The following is a 16,725-nucleotide window of genomic DNA, read 5'->3' on the forward strand; positions in this document are numbered from 1 at the left end:
CAAAAATAAAAACAGCATTGTAATTTCACCACCCGAAAATAACTATTTTTTAAAAATATTTCTATATATTCCTCCCAGACTTGTTTCTGTTTGAAAAAAACACGTTTATTTAGCAATTACTATTCTGCTTTTTTCACTACCACAATTTTCCCCCACATTTTTTTTCTTTTTTAATGTTTATTTATTTTTGAAAGAGAGAACCAGAGTGTGAGCGGAGAGGGGCAGAGAGAGTGAGAGACACAAAATCCGAAGACACAGGCTCCAGGCTCCCCAAACTGTTAGCACAGAGCCTGATGCGGGGCTGGAACTCACCAACTGTGAGATCATGACCTGAACCTAAGTCAGACGCTTAACCGACTGGGCCACCCAAGTGCCCCTCCCCAGCATTTTCCAAAGACATTGTGAACGTGTCAAGTTTCGTGGTGGGCCATTCACTTTTCAACTCTCTTGTAGGGCTGTGTATCTCTGCGTAGAATGCTTGGCCCACGAAACTTTTAAAACCTACCTTCCAGAATCGGACGACTGAGCCAACTTTAAAGTCTCAGGCACAGGAAGCCTCTTCCCACCCAGCCCACCGCTCTTTTCCCCAAACTGCTTCAACCCGCCCCACCTCCGCCTTCTGCACTTTTCCAACTCCGGGCGCCCGCTCGGCCTCCATAGACACGTGGTGACGTCACTCATAGAGCGTTTCTGGTTTCCCTGGTGACGGTTGTTGGGGCAGCGCGTGCAGGCGTCCAGAAGAGACCGAGCCGCTGCGGCCCTAAAAGTGAGGAGCGCAGTGACCGCTGTAAGTGTGGGGAAGGACGGAAGTCCCAGGCAGAAGCTGGGGGAGCCCACAGCCACTGGGGGGTCCGGACCCGCGCCGGAGCGCACGCGCTCGCCCGGGCGCCCTGACCTGCCCCTGGCCTGACCCTCCCTGCACGCGTGGCGAGCGAGGTCTCGCCCCACTTCATTCTGTGCGTCTCCACATACAGCCCTCTTCCCTCTCCAGGCAGACACGTAGTTCCCATGCAGTACAGGGGTTAGTGAGATTCGGAGGGTGGGTCACCTGCCCGCAGTCACACAGCAGGTGGCATGGTCAGAAGTCCGGCCCAGGTCCGTCTGACCAGCGCACTGTCCTGGTATCTGCTACGGAGCCCTGCCGCACAAGTACTGAGAGGCGGAATGGGAACTACGCGACTTGGTGGCATCCACTTCCAGCATATTCCCGAGTCAGGGCCAGCCCCCCACCCCCCCCCCCCCCCCACACACACACGGGGGCCGAGCCGACGAGAGAGTCCCCTCAGAGCGGGACTCCCGCCCGAGGAACCAGACATTTGCACCCCACCCCACCTCAAACCGATCCCTGCATTGATGCTACCTGAGACAGTCGGTGTACAGGGCGCCCAATCTCTTGGGCTTCTCCTCTCCACCCCCAGGACCCTAGGCTGTTGCTAGGAATACACTAGGCTAACATAATAAAGGCGGGGTGGGGGTGGGGGGGCGAGACGGAGTCTGGTAGGGCCAGAGGAGGCTCATGCCTGGAAGGGGCCTCAGCCCTTCCTCACTGGTCTCTGTCCTCTGGGATCTTTGCTTTGCTGCAGAAAGTAATGGGTGGGTGCCACTCTCCCCAGCCCTTGGCTGCCAGTCTTTCCTGAGCCAGACTTCCTTCCATGTAGACTTAGCCCTAACTTAAAAACAAAAACAAAAACTAATTAATAGGCTTTATTTCTTAGAGCAGTTTTAGATTTACAGAAACACTGAACAGAAAATACAGAGAGTTCCTATATACTCCTCCTCCCTTTCCCCACTATTAATATCTTGCATTGGTGTTGCATATTAGTTGTTACCACTGATAAAGCTATCTGTTATTAAGTTAAAAAGTCCATGGTTTACATTAATGGGTTGTGTGTGTGTGTGTGTTGTACAGTTCTATGGATTTTGCCAAATGTGTAATATCATGTATCCACCATTAAAGTATCCTACAGATAAGTTTCACTCCCCTGAAAACCCCCTGTTCTCCACTGTTCATCCCTCCTCCCCTCTCCCCAACCCCTGGCAACCACTGATCTTTTTACTTCTCTACAGTTTTGCCTTTTTAAGAATGTCATACAGTTGGAATCATACAGAATGTAGCCTTTCCACACTGGCTTCTTCACTTAGCAATACGCATTTAACTTTCCTTCATGTTTTTTCATGGCTTGATAACTCATTTCTTTTCATCCCTAAATAGCATTCCCTTGTATAGTTGTACCAGTTTGTTTATTCACATATTGAAGGATATCTTGGTTGCTCTTTATTTTAGGTAATTACGCATAAAGCTACTATAAATATTCACTTACAGGTTTTCGTGTAGACACAAGTTTTCAAATCATTTGGGTAAATAATGATTGTTGGATCATTTGGTACGACATGGTTGGCTTTAAAAGAAACTGCCAAACTGTCTTCCAAAATAGCTGTACCATTTTGTGTTCCCACCAGCAATGTATAAGATTTTCTGCTGCTTCATATCCTTACCAACATTTACTGTTGTTAGTGTTTTGGATTTTAGCCATTCTAATAGATGTGTGGTATCACATTGTTGTTTTAATTTGCAATTCCCTAATGACATATGATACTGAACATCTTTTCATATGCTTATTTGCCATCTATATATCTTCTTTGGTGAAATATATGTTCAGATCTTTTGCTCCCTTTTTGATTGGGTTGTCATATTGTTGAATTTAAGAGTTCTTTTGTATATTTTGGATACAGTCCCTTATCAGATATGTGTTCTGCAGTCAAAGTTTTTCTTCTAGACTGTGGCTTGTCTTTTCATTCTCTTAACAGTGCCTTTTGCGGAGCAGAAGTTTTTAATTTTAATGAAGTCCAACTTATCAGTTTTTTTCTTTTATGGATCGTGCTTTTGGTATCGTATCTTAGAACTCATTGCCAAACCCGAGACCATCTAGATTTTTTCCCTATATTATCTTCTAGTGGTTTTTTAGTTTTACATTTACATTTTACATTTAGGTCTATGACCCATTTTGATGTAATTTTGTGCAAGGTGTAAGGTTTGTGTCTAGATTTATTTTGTTGCACATGATGTCCAGTGGTTCCAACGCCATTTGTTGAAAAGACTTTTTTCTTCATTGAATTTCCTTTGCTTCATTTCAAAGATCAGTTGAATCTATTTGTCTGGGTCTATTTCTGGGCTCTCTGTGTTCTGTTCCATTGATCTATTTGTGTGTTCTTTCCCCAATACCACACTGTTTTAATTTCTATAGCTTTGTAGGAAGTCTTAAAGTTGGGTAGCATTAGTCCTCCAGTTTTGTTCTTCTCCTTCAATATTGTGTTGGCTATTCTAGGCCTTTTCATATGAACTTTAGAGTCACTTTGTTAGTATCCACAAATTAACTTACTGGGGTTTTGATTGGGACCTATAGTTGCAACTACAGATCAAGTTGGGAAGAATTGACATTATTAACAGTATTGAGTCTTCCTGTCCATGAACATGGAATATTTATTTAGTTCTTCTTTGATTTCTTTTCATCAGAGTTTTCTAGTTTTCCTCATATAGATTTTTTACATATACTTATATACATATATTTTTATATACATACATTTATGTACATCTACATATTTACATATACGTGTTAGATGTATACTCAAGTAGCTCCATGGTTTAATGTGAATGTAGATGGTGTTGCATTTAAATTTCAATTTCTAGTTGCTCTTTGCTGGTAGGTAGAAAAACAATCGACTGTTGTATATTAACCTCTGTCCCACGACCTTGCTGTAATTGCTTATTGGTTCCAGGATTTTGTTTTTGTTGTTGATTCTCTGAGATTTTCTTTTTTTTTTTTTTAATTTTTTTTTTCAATGTTTATTTATTTTTGGGACAGAGAGAGACAGAGCATGAATGGGGGAGGGGCAGAGAGAGAGGGAGACACAGAATCTGAAACAGGCTCCAGGCTCTGAGCCATCAGCCCAGAGCCTGACGCGGGGCTCGAACTCACGGACCGCGAGATCGTGACCTGGCTGAAGTCGGACGCTTAACCGACTGCGCCACCCAGGCGCCCCCTCTGAGATTTTCTACATAACCAATCATGTCATCTGAGAAGAAGACAGTTTTATTTTTTCTTTCCAATCTTCAATTGTTACTTTTCCTCTTCCGTTGTCAGAAACAGGAGCAGATTTCCCTCTGTTTTTCGCAGTGAGAATCTGGTAGGGTTCCTGGAGATAAAAATCACAAAACTATGAGGGCTGAACCCCGAGGAGTTTTAAAACTGCAACCTAAGCCACACAGGGTCGTCAGCAATTCATCAGGTAGAGATTAGTGTTTCTACCGATATTGACTCTCGCTGCAGGCTTCTGCTCCAGTAAACTGTGATTCTCTGTATTCACCTGACTCTCCAATATTCAGGGCAGTACTTTGCCCTGTGACCTCGATTGTCTAAGGATTCTAAGTTCCACTGATTTCCAGTTGTTGATTTTTAGTTTAGATCTTTTTCTTTTTTTTTTTTTTTAATTTTTTTTTTCAACGTTTATTTATTTTTTTGGGACAGAGAGAGACAGAGCATGAACGGGGAAGGGGCAGAGAGAGAGGGAGACACAGAATTGGAAACAGGCTCCAGGCTCTGAGCCATCAGCCCAGAGCATGACGCAGGGCTCGAACCCACGGACCGCGAGATCGTGACCCGGCTGAAGTCGGACGCTTAACCGACTGTGCCACCCAGGCGCCCCTAGATCTTTTTCTTATTGTGAGGATAGGAATGGTAACTTCTAAAACTCTTTACAGGTCAGAAGTTTCTGCTCAGCTTTAACTTTTGAAACCCTCTGCACCTTTGCTTCTACTACTCAAGTCCAGAGCAAGTAGCAAGACGACTGGTCATGCCCTCAGAGCACCACATGTAGAAGGCACAAATGTTATTAAGATGGATTTTAAAGAAATGCTTTCTAAACATTTGTTACAATTACATGCGAGTAGCGTATTCACAGACACAGCAGCTGGTTACCAAAGATGGTTGGACTAAGGGACGTCAAATTCATTCATTTGTTCCAGAAATATTTACTGAGCACCTACTGTGTGCTAAATACCGTTACAGGTCTGCAGTACAGTAATGGAAAAAATAGATTAAAATGTACACTCTTAGCTTACAAGCTAGTTGGAGAACATAGGTGATAAGTAGGTAAAATGTTCTGTGTATCAGATGGTGAGAAATGTGATGGAGAAAAATAAATCTGGGCAGGGGAGAGGGAGTTCAAGGGGTGGAAGCAAGGGAAGGGAATGCATTATTAGGTAGGGTGGTCAGGGAAGGTCTCCCTGAAAACATCCCCTTTGAGTAGACACCTGTCTACTTGTCTGGCAATGAGAGAGGAAAAGTAACCATTACAGGTTGAAAAGGAAGAAATAAAACTGTCTTGTTCTCAGATGACCTGATTGTCTATGTAGATAATCCCAAAGAATCAACAAAAACAACAAAAATCCTGGAACTAAATGTAAATATCCTGGGAAGAACATTGCAGCAGAGGAACAGCCAGCGTGGAAGTCTGTGAGTTTGATGCATTCTTGATAATGAAAGATGGTTTGCAAGAGGAACCAGATTACACTGGGCCCTGTTTTTATGCTGAGGTGAGCATGGTCCGACTTACCTACTAACAGGGTTTCTCTGGCTGATGTGTTGAGAAAAGACCATGGGGTGGAGGGCAAGGGCAGATGTATGGACATGAATTAGGAGGCTACAGTAAGGATCAAGAGGTGGGAAGTGTTCAGATTCTGGGTATATTCTGAATGTAGACCGAGAGAATTTGCTGATGGATTACCTATGCAGGGGGAGTAGAGGGCACTGATCATTAGAGGCATTGCCATTTTTCATTTTGCCACAGAGCCTTTACACATGCTGTGCCTCTGTCCCAAATGCTCTTCCTCTACTTAACTCCTACTCGTACTTCCGGTCGCAGCTCATTTCCTTGGGATTGCTCTCCTGGATTCCCCCAGGCTACATCAAACTCTCTGATAGAGACTATCAGCACTATGTATCTCCTTCAGAACATCACAATTATCATTTTATGCTTTTTTATGTGATCATTTGATCAATGTCTGTCTCCTCCACCAGACTAGAAACTCCATGAGGAGAGAGCTATTCACATGCCAATAAATATTTGCTGAATGATCTTCTGACCCACATCCTACACGAGCAAAGGAAATCAAGTTGAGTGTCTTTAGTGCTGTTTGCTCTAAAGCCGAAATTGCTGCTGTGGTTCCGTTATTCATTCATGGCATGAATATTCATTTAGCACCCACTGCATACCCATGCTGGCTTGTGCTGCAGAGACAAGATTCAGAGATGAACATGACAGTTTCTATACCACGAGGGTAGGTGGAAGGTGACAAAGTCTTCCAGTCTTTCATCTTGACCCCCCCCCCCCCAAATATAAACGGCAGGCATATCTTTGTTCCTGTTTTTAATATACACCAACCACACTGTCATGAAGTAGTCAGGAAGCAGGCAGGGCCAACGGGTGTTTTGAAAAATTTAGCTTTAGGGGCGCCTGGGTGGCGCAGTCGGTTAAGCATCCGACTTCAGCCAGGTCACGATCTCGCGGTCCGTGAGTTTGAGCCCCGCGTCGGGCTCTGGGCTGACAGCTCAGAGCCTGGAGCCTGTTTCAGATTCTGTGTCTCCCTCTCTCTCTGCCCCTCCCCCGTTCATGCTCTGTCTCTCTCTGTCCCAAAAATAAATAAATGTTGAAAAATTTAGCTTTAGCATTACTTCTTTTGTTTTTCAAAAGTAAAAGTTTTCCTTTCTGTTTCCTGGGAATCAGCATCCCCTGCTTAGATCCATGTTGTCTTTGGTCAAGGGTCTACCTTGATTTGCAGTTAAATTGTTTAGGAAGGGAAAGAAGAATGTGGTCGAGGGCCCATCTCAGAAGGTTCTTGGCATCCACCCTTCAGTGGCCCCTATCTGCAGCTTCCTGCCACCCCAGCCTCCGCCCTGATCGGTCCACCCTGCCTCTTCTTTCTTCAGACTCACCCATCTGTTCCCCTCTCTGCCTAGTAATATCTGCTCACCTCTTATCTGCTCCCAGCATCTTTTCTTCCTCCATCTTCCTCTTCTCTCTCCCACCTCCTACCTAGCCTCCTGCTCACCCTTTCCCCATAGTGCTTTGTCCACACCCCAGTCTTGGCCACCTGAGGCCCCAGGTCAGGCTGCCCTTCTGAGCCCCAGGTCCACCCAGCATCTCCATGTGGAAAGCCTAGGGAGTCTCAAACTCAGCAGTGCCTGGCACCGGGCTTGCCAACAGCTTGGAAAACTCCTCTGCCTGGAATAACCATCTCCCCAGCCACTCAAACCCAAACCTTCTAGACTCCCCTCTCCTTCTCTCCTGCACACTTGCCTCACATTTCTTCCATTTCGGCATCATTCCCGTTCCCCATTCTCTATCCCCACTGCCGCAGCCTTAATTTAGGACCACGTTCCTTCCTGGAAGCATCCTCCCAACTAGGCCCCTTTGCCTCCAGCTTCACAAAATGCAAGTGCGATCCTGTGTGCATCCTCTAAACATCCTCATCATCTTCAGGTTGAAGTTCAGGCTCCTTAGTTGAGCCAGATAAGGCCTTCTTTCCAGTCCCTCCCCAAACCTCTGCGCTGCCCTCTGTCCATCCTGAGCCTTTCTCGATTCCCCACACTCATCACATTCTCTCTGCAAATGCTCTTCTTTTGACAGGACAGCCCTCTGCCCCCCACTGGCGCCCTCTTCTTCCACTGGAGCCAGATTCTTTAGCACTCAACTTCAGGCTGACTCAGTGCCTCCCTCTCCTGCAGGTTTTCCCAGCCTCTCGGAGCACCTGCCCCCCCATATTCTCAGGCCTCACTCATCATTAGACTCACCTGGGACACTTTAAAAATAGATGCAAAAAATAAATAAAATTTAAAATATAAATAAAAATAGACAGATGCCCAGGCCACAGCCCAGACCAACGACATCCAAATCCCTGACAGAGCAGATGCTAATGCCCTGGCGGCTGATGTAGACCAAAAGTGCCCCATCGGTGCAGACAGGCTGTCTGTCTCCCACAGACTTGACTGGGTTGAGGACACCCCATCTCATACGATGAGAAAGATGATAATAGCTAAACTGTCAGGAGTGGTCACATGCCAGGCACTGTAATACACACTTTCCATGCATTCTCTCATTTAATCCCCACAGCCACCCTGTGAAGTATATAACGATTATCATCCCATGAGATCATGACCTGAGCTGAAGTCGGATGCTCAACCAACTGAGCCACCCAGGCGCCCCTACAAGTTGTTCTTTATTCATTTATTTACTCATTCATTTTTTAAGTTTTTTTATATAAAAAAATTGAAGTAGGGGCACCTGGGTGGCTCAGGTTAAGCGTCTGACTTTGGCCCAGGTCATGATCACATTGTTCATGGGTTTAAGCCCTGCATTGGGCTCTGTGCTGACAGCTCAGAGCCTGGAGCCTGCTTCGGATTCTGTGTTTCCCTCTCTCTCTGCCCCGCCCTTGCTTGTGCTCTGTCTCTCAAAAATAAATAAACATTAAAAAAAATTTTTTTTTAATTGAAGTAGAGTTTACACACAATGTTTCAATGGTTTCAGGTGTACAATATAGTGATTCCACATCTCTATGTTATGCTGTACTCACCACAATGAGGGTAGCCACCATCTGTCACCTACAGCAATGTTGCAGTACCATTGACTATATTCTCTATGCTGTGCCTTTCATCTTGTGACTTATTCATTCTATAACTAGAAGACGGTAACTCCCACTCCCTTTCCCCCATTTTACCCGTCTCCCACCCCCTCCTCTTTGGCAACTACTAGTTTGCTGTCTGTATCATTCATCCATTTTTTTTCTTTCATCTTTGAGCACCTGCTATATTCAGTGACAATTCTAAAATATTAATTGAAGGCCCATTCTGGGAAAGATGCTGAAAATTAGGAAATAAGACCTAAGATCCCTGGCCTTAAGAGTCCTCTTAGTAAAAGAAATAGAAATAAAGCCATAGATAATTATAATACATTAAGGTAAATTTAGTGATCAAAGGATGCCCAAGGGACTCTAGGAGTCTACAGAGTGTCTCCAGGGGAATCTTCAAGCTAAACAGGAGTTTTGGGGAAAGAGGAGAGGCGAGGAGGAAAGAGCCTGGGGAGGAAGGCATCCCAGGAAGGTAGAGTGGCTGAAACAAGCCTCTGAGATGCCTCCAGGCTTGAGCACTGGGAGGAGTTACAAAACCAAACATCCTCAAGGACTGATGGGAAATGAAAGTGAGTGAATCTAGCAGGTGTGAGAGAAAGAACACCATTTATAAGCAACGATACCAGACAGCCGATGTGGATGTGCCGGCTGCAGCATCTGGGAGTGGTAGGGATGGTGTTGAGTGGAAAGAGCATAGCCTGCCCAGAGGGAACTCCTTCTGCTAAGAAGCTGCTGTCCATGTAAGGCTAGGGACCCAGCACGGCCAAACCTGTAAACTTGTCAAAAAGAAGCTGGAAATCTACAGATGTTTGAATGTTTTTTTTATTTTTTTTAACGTTTATTTATTTTTGAGACAGAGACAGAGCATGAATGGGGGAGGGTCAGAGAGAGAGGGAGACACAGAATCTGAAACAGGCTCCAGGCTCTGAGCAGTCAGCATAGAGGGCTCAAATTCACGGACCGCGAGATCATGACCTGAGCCGAAGTCGGACGCTTAACCGACTGAGCCACCCAGGCGCCCCTACAGATGTTTGAATGTTGACAACAAATTCAAATCCTCACGGAGCATTCTGAGCAAGTTAAAGAAAAATGTGGGATGGATGCAGCTCTCAGACCAGCCAGAGTGCCCTCCATGAGTCCTGGCCGGGTCTTGGAAAGGCAGGAGCCACTCAGATCTGGTTTAAAAAGATCCCAAATGATCAGGTGCGGTATAGGTTAGAAGTACCCAGACAAGGCCCAGGGAAGGTGGGAGGCAGGCAGCCAGAGAGATGGGGAGGCACCAGGGGAATATTGGAGTGAGCAGGCAGGAGATAAGGTGCAGAGGAGGTGACCTTGTGATGCGAAGGAGTGGCTGTGGAGGTTAGAGGGAGCTATGTCATGGGGCTGGGTCACTGTGGGCCCAGTAGCCCAAGAAGGCTTTCTGCTAATGGGTCACAAGAATCACTGTGAGGGCCTGGAAGCCTCTGTATGTGGGGCAAGAGAAGGAGGAAGGGATTCCCCAAGACAGACCACCAGAAAGGGAGAAGAAAATAGTATTTTGTTCCTACCATGCATAGCTGACAAAGTACCTTCATGCACCACCACCCAATTTGCATTTGCCCCTTACAGCACATCTATGGTCTCCTTCTCATCTCCTGCTTACTGAAGAGGGATTGAGGCCCAAAGAGGTCTAGAAACTTTCTTTCTTTTTTTTTTTTAATGTTTATTTATTTTTGAGACAGAGAGAGACAGAGCATGAATGGGGGGAGGGTCAGAGAGAGAGGGAGGCACAGAATCCGAAGCAGGCTCCAGGCTCTGAGCCGTCAGCACAGGGCCTGTCGCGGGGCTCGAACTCACAGACCATGATCATGACCTGAGCCAAAGTCAGACGCTTAACCAACTGAGCCACCCAGGTGCCCCTAGAAACTTTCTAACTCACACAGCTGGTATAGAGCAAGTTCACCCTGAAACTCAGGTGCTGTCTCAGCTTGGGCCAAGCTACTTGTATGGTAGCCCAGACCAGCAGTGTCCAACATCCAGGCTGCACCCTGACCAATGACATCAGGATCCCTGGGTGGGGGACCCAGGCACCAGTATCTTAAAAGCTCCGGGTGTTTTCAGTGTGTAGCAGGGGTGGGAACCGCTGTTTTATATGCTAGTCACAGCCTCCAAGTTGCTTTTCCAAGTTGCTGTTGACCCAGAATGATTATTAATAGCTCTTCCTTTCACTCTCCAAGGCGACCCAATTTGGAAAATGAAGTATGTGATGGTCCCTTCTTATAATCTACAAAAAATAGGGAATCACAGGATAAACTTATTTTTAAACTCTCCAGTTACATTTTCAAATAATAGGCTCAATAGGGTTTTCTTCAATCTCTAGGCACTTTTTCAGGTGAAATTCCCCTAAATTGGGTTGGCAAACTAAGGCACACAGTCCAAATCCAGCTCACTGCCTATTTTTGTAATAAAGTTTTATCGGAACACAGCCACACCCACTCATTTCTGTCTTGTCTATTGCTGCTTTCCATTACAACAGCAGAATATAATACTTGTAACAGAAACCATATGGCCCACAAAGCCTAAAATATTTACTATCTGGCCCTTTACAGAAAAAGTCTGATTTTCCTGTTTATAGAACATTGAGTCTGATTGTTAAGTTACATTATATCCCTAGGTGTCCCAAAAGATGGAACAGGGAATTGAGTGACTATGGTCAGCTGTGCAGACAGTCAGCCGTGCCTGTGTGACTGAGCCCCCTGTAAAAACCCTTTTGCTTGTCTGCTTTGTAATGAAGTCCGAGCAGAGGCTTATCTGTGGCTGTCACACATTCAGCAGAGGTGTCCAGGGGTTCCTGTAGTTTGAGGGTCCCCAAGACTCTCCTGAGCTTCCACGATTTGATAGAAGCACTCACAGAACTCAGCAAAGCTGGTGTACAGTTAATGCTGATGAAAGAGTACAGATTAAAATTAGCAAAGGAAAAAGGCACATTGGGCAGAGTCCAGGAGACACAAGGCACAAGCTTCCAGTTGTCCTCTCCCAGTGGCGTCTCGGGAACAGTGCTTGCTTCCCCCAGCAACAATGCATGATGACATGCATGGAACATTGCAAGCCAGGGAAGCTCACCCAAGCCTTGGGGTCCAGGGTTTTACTGGGGGTCAGTCACACACGCATGGCTGACTGCACACATGGCTGACCTTAGTCACTCAATTTCCCACCCTTCCAGAGGTAAAGCTGATATGGCATGGCCCAAGGTCTCCATCATAAAATCACATTGTTAGCATAGGCCATCTTGAGTCGCCCAAGCCCAGGTAAAGAAAGGCTTTATTGTCAGGCAGGATATACCTAAGACTTAGAGGTTACCTCCTTCAGAGCAGGTCAAGGGCCAAACCTTCCTTTGGAATGTGCAGGGTGTGGACAACCCAGATTTGCTGAGTTAATTCCTCTAACAGGGCAGAGCGATATAGTTATAGTTATAGTTATATAGTTCCTCTAACAGGGCAGAGCTACCTAGTGAGGAATTCCAAGGTAACACCAGCTCCTCTTTTGCTGTGACAGGCTCAAAGGCTATACCGTGGGCTCAGTTCTCAGCACATCCCAACCACCTGGGCAGCACTAACACAGCCCCATGCCTGGTCTCCACCCCAGACTAGTTAGATTGAATCCTCCAGGATTGGGGCCTGGACATCAGTACTTTTGAATTGTATCCCTGCAGATTCAATATTAAGACAGCTTTAAGAAGCTCTGGGTGTAGGCTCTGGGACCACCCCTGAGGACAGGGTAGGGATAAGTACAGTGGAAAGGTGTTGATGGAGCAGCTGGGGGTGGTCAGGCAGGGAGCATGTTCTTCCTGGGGGGTTAGGAAAGGATGTGGTGTTTGTGCTGGGCCTGGGAGAACCAGCAAGGTTTAAGTCTAGGGGAGAAGGACATATAGGGACAGAGCAGCAAGGTGAGACTAGAATTGGCCTTAAGAAGGGGAAAGTTGGCTGGAAGAAGAGACAGAGGCTTAATCCCCCAACACCTTTAATGCCTTTGGACTTGGTTTTGCAGCTAATGGGCACCTGCTGAAGTTCTCTGGTGCAGGAGTGTGTCAGGCTAAGAGCTGACACAGGGTAAATAAAGTATTCCCTCAGCCAATGCAGAGTAGACTACAAGTAGGAAAAAGGAGAGGGCAGCCAGGGCAGTAAGGACCTGCTTGAACAGTCCTAGGACAGAACCATCTGTCATTTGTTCATCAAATACTCATTTCCTGCCTGATACACACCAGGCCCTGTTCTAGGCACTGAGGATCCAACAGTGAACATCAGATAGTGCTTGCCATTGTAGGACTGGCAGAGAGGCAGAGAAGCAATCAATAAACATACAGTGTGTCAGGTGAAGCTAAGTGCTGTGGAGAAAGATACAACAGGGTAAGGAGTGTGGGGAGTGAGAATAAGAAAGTTTTCCACAATGGAATGGTGTAGAGACTTCTCTGATAAAGTGACATTTGAAAGAAGTGAGTAAAGTGGATGTCTGGGGGGAGAGCATTCTAGGGAGAGGGAATGGCAAGTACAAATGCCCTGAGGTGGTCGTGAGCATAATGAGAGTGGGGCTGGAAATACACGGACATTTATGTAAAGACATTTATGGAGGATCAACAAGATTTATCACTACTTGGATGGTGGGTGGATGATGTGGCTTCAGTTTGGTTTCAGGCAGGGGTGCTTAACACCAGACATGAGGAGGCCATTTAAAAATTCCAGTGTCCGTGCTCTGTTATTCTGTTTACCTGAAGTTCAAAAGTAGACACAAATACCCAGAATGTATGAGGAACTCTGACCACTCAATAATAAGCAGACGTCATTTAAAAATGGGCAAAAAATATCAATAGACATGTCACAAAAGAAGATATGAAAATGGCCAGTAAGCACAGGAAAAGATGCTCGATATAATTTGATATCAGGGAAATGCAAATTAAAACCACATTGAGATGCTACTTCATAGTCACTAGAGAGACTAAAATTTAGACTGACCATACTAAGTGCTGGCAAGGATATGGAGCAACTGGAACTCTCAAACATGGGAATGTAAAATGTTACAGCCACTCTAGAAAACAATTTAGCAGTTTCTTATAAAGCTAACATAAATTTACCATATAAGCTGGCATTTCCACTTCTATGTATTTGCCCAAGGGAAATAAAAACATATGCTCAAACAAAGACTTTCTTGTATATGAATGTTTATAACAGTTTTTATTCATAATAGCTGAAAATGAAAACAGCTCAGGTGTCCAATAACAGGTGAATATATGAACAAACTGTGGTATATCTATGTGATGGGATACTACCCATCAATAAGCAGGAATGAACTAATGATGCATGCAACAATATTAATAAATCTCCAAAAGGTACTGCTAAGCGCGCGCGCGCACACACACACACACACACACACACAAGAACAAAACAAAACAAAAACAAACCAGAAAGGCTACCTACTGTATGATTGCAGTTATATGAAATTCTAGAAAAGACAAAATGTAAGGGATCAAAAGCAGATCAGAGTTTGCCTGGGACTGGGACTGGCAGGGAGATTGTCTGCAGAGGGGCACAAAGGAACCTTTCTGGTGTGATAGAAATGTTCTACAGTGCTGCTGCTCGTGGCTGACACACGTATATGTGTTTGTCAAGACTCATTTGCACACATAAAATGGCATATTTTATTGTCAATGACTTATACTTCGGTAGAATTTAAAGATTAAAAAGAAAACATAAAACTCATCTTCAATGGCAGAGGTCGGAACAGTGGTTTCTTGGGGGGAATGACTGCCTGGAGAGGGCACAAGATAGTCTGCTTGGGGACAGGAAGTACTTATACCTTGATCCAGGTGGTCACCCCAGGGATGTATACGTATGTAATGGTCCATTGAGCTGTACATTCAGGATTTATGTACTTTACCATGTGTAAATTATACTTAGAATTTAAAAAGTATGATGTCTGAACCCCGCTCCTGGAAATTGGGATTTAATTGGTTCAAGGATGTGTCCAAGCTTTGTTATATTTTAGAAGCCCTTAGGAGATTCTAATATCCAGCCAGTGTGGAGAGCCATTGCTTTTAGAGACAGGAAGGAGAGCAGTGTTGAGTCTGAGCGACGGGGAGCAGTCTGGTGGCACATTCAGGGCAGGGGGAGGATGTTCAGCTCAGCCTTGGCTTTCAGGGGATTTGAGGTGAGGCTGGGTCTTCCAGGCTTCCATAGGGATACACACAAGGCTAAGCAGGGTACTGCAGACTTGAAGGCTGTAGACAGAGCTGACTGTGTGCTGAGTACTCTTGGGAAATGTGTGCTTGTTGGGGTTTGCTTCTGCGCAGGCTTCTTTTTCCACTCCTACGGCAAGATGGCAGCAGATGAAGGTGCACGGGACACCTTGCGGCTCCAGTTCAAGGCCATGCAGGAGATGCAGCACAAAAGGTTGCAGAAGCAGATGGAGAAACAGAGGGAAAAGGAACTGAGCCTCGAAAGCAAAGTTGATGACCAAAAAGAGCCCTTGGAGATCTCGGATGGCCTCAGCCTTCTCCAAGCTGGGGAGCAAAATTCAAAAAACAGCTTCGAGCAGAGGTAAATGCAAACTTGAACCCTCCCAGGAGCACTGGAGGGAGGTAGAGAAGGTGGGGGAGAAATGATTACAGACAGCTAGACCATCAGGTTGACTAGATGTGTGTATATAAGTTGGGCCACAGAGGTTTTGACACAGAGGTTGTTACTGAAGATTTGCCTCTGATAGATCTGTGCTCCCATGGATATAAGTTGGTATGAAATGTGTATAAAAATTGTTCAAAGTCAAATTGAAAATTTGAAACTCATCAGGGTGTAGTTTATTCACTTGGATTTTCTTATTCCGTCTCTCTTGCATGAAAACCGTGTTTGGGTTTCTGAGGAGGTGGTTGGCTAACTCTGATGGTTCATAAATGATGATTGCTGCAAATTCTCATCTGAGATCGTTCTCCTATGCCAATTCCCTTTCCTGACACATAACAACCATAAACATACCTGTCCTAAGAAAGCTCTTGGTGGGTTCCTTGGTTTTTCACATTGGTGAAAAGGTTGAAAGTAGTCTGGAATCTTCTCATTTTGTTTTAAATTCAGTGCATGTTGATTTATACTGGTTGTCAAAGCAGAAGTCTATATTGATAACAAAATTCTCTGATAGTAAAAAAAAAAACAAAAAACAAAAAACAAAAAAACCAAAACTCCACAATAGTTGTTGAGTTGTCTCTTTGCTTCTGGTTTGGCCCAGAATCTATCTTACCCATCCTCAGATGGGTACTTTTTATGGCTTCTCAACTTTCAAAATGTTCCACTAAAAAATGTTAATAGGGAAAAACATAGAGGTTGTGCAATAATTGGAAAAGTTCCTGTGGCTCCGAGATATTAGCTCTAAGTTAACCCCAGACCTATGTTTCCACATGATCTTTTTCCAAATGGGAGAAACTGGAATTGGTGGAGGCCCGAGCCACTGGTGGAATAACAGCAGTAATGATTATATCAGCTGTTAACTAATAATAACCGTTCCCTATAACATCTATAACTTACTCACTTCCCACACAACTGTCCCTAGGGAGCCTGTTCTGTGCCTCACGGTAGAAATGATCACAGACCAATCAATCATGTGGTTCTCGTGTTTTAAAGTGCTGGAGAGAACCTTGCAAGACAACTCATGACGAACAAAACCAACCACCTGCTCGGATTTCTGTCAGGTTTACCTGAAACCTAGAGACCTAGGCTCAACTTAAGGCTTAGACAATTCCTATGTGGTCTTCTAATATGTATGTGTATGTGTATATACACATGCAGTTAAGACTATCAGTGTCTTGGGGCACCTGGGTGGCTCAGTCGGTTAAGCATCTGACTTTGGCTCAGGTCATGATCTCGTGGTTCATGGGCCCAAGCCCTGCCTCGGGCTTGCTGCTCTCAGTGCTAAGCTCGCTTTGGATCCTCTGTCTCCCTCTCTCTCTACCCTTCCCCTGCATTTCACACATTTTTATATATATTGCTACTGCAGTCAGTCTGTTCTAAATGCTTCATGGTACA

General features: G+C 45.1%; 1 protein-coding gene and 1 long non-coding RNA gene across 2 annotated transcripts in view; one reads left to right on the forward strand and one right to left on the reverse strand.

The window, feature by feature from the left end:
* Positions 1-794: 794 nt before the first annotated feature.
* LOC123575941 lies at positions 795-15,133 on the reverse strand. Its single transcript, XR_006701108.1, has 3 exons — positions 15,026-15,133; positions 10,804-10,805; positions 795-954 (listed from the first exon to the last, which is right to left on the reverse strand). It is a non-coding gene; the product is annotated as an uncharacterized LOC123575941 (long non-coding RNA).
* Positions 15,032-16,725, forward strand: part of CCDC13 (coiled-coil domain containing 13) — a 39,507-nt gene continuing 37,813 nt past the window's right edge. The window contains exon 1 of the mRNA XM_045436976.1: positions 15,032-15,252. Within this exon, the coding sequence (XP_045292932.1) occupies positions 15,032-15,252 (221 nt within the window). The remainder of the gene's footprint in view (positions 15,253-16,725) is intronic.

The sequence above is a fragment of the Leopardus geoffroyi genome, chromosome C2 (assembly GCF_018350155.1).
Source record: "Leopardus geoffroyi isolate Oge1 chromosome C2, O.geoffroyi_Oge1_pat1.0, whole genome shotgun sequence".
NCBI lineage: Eukaryota > Metazoa > Chordata > Mammalia > Carnivora > Felidae > Leopardus > Leopardus geoffroyi.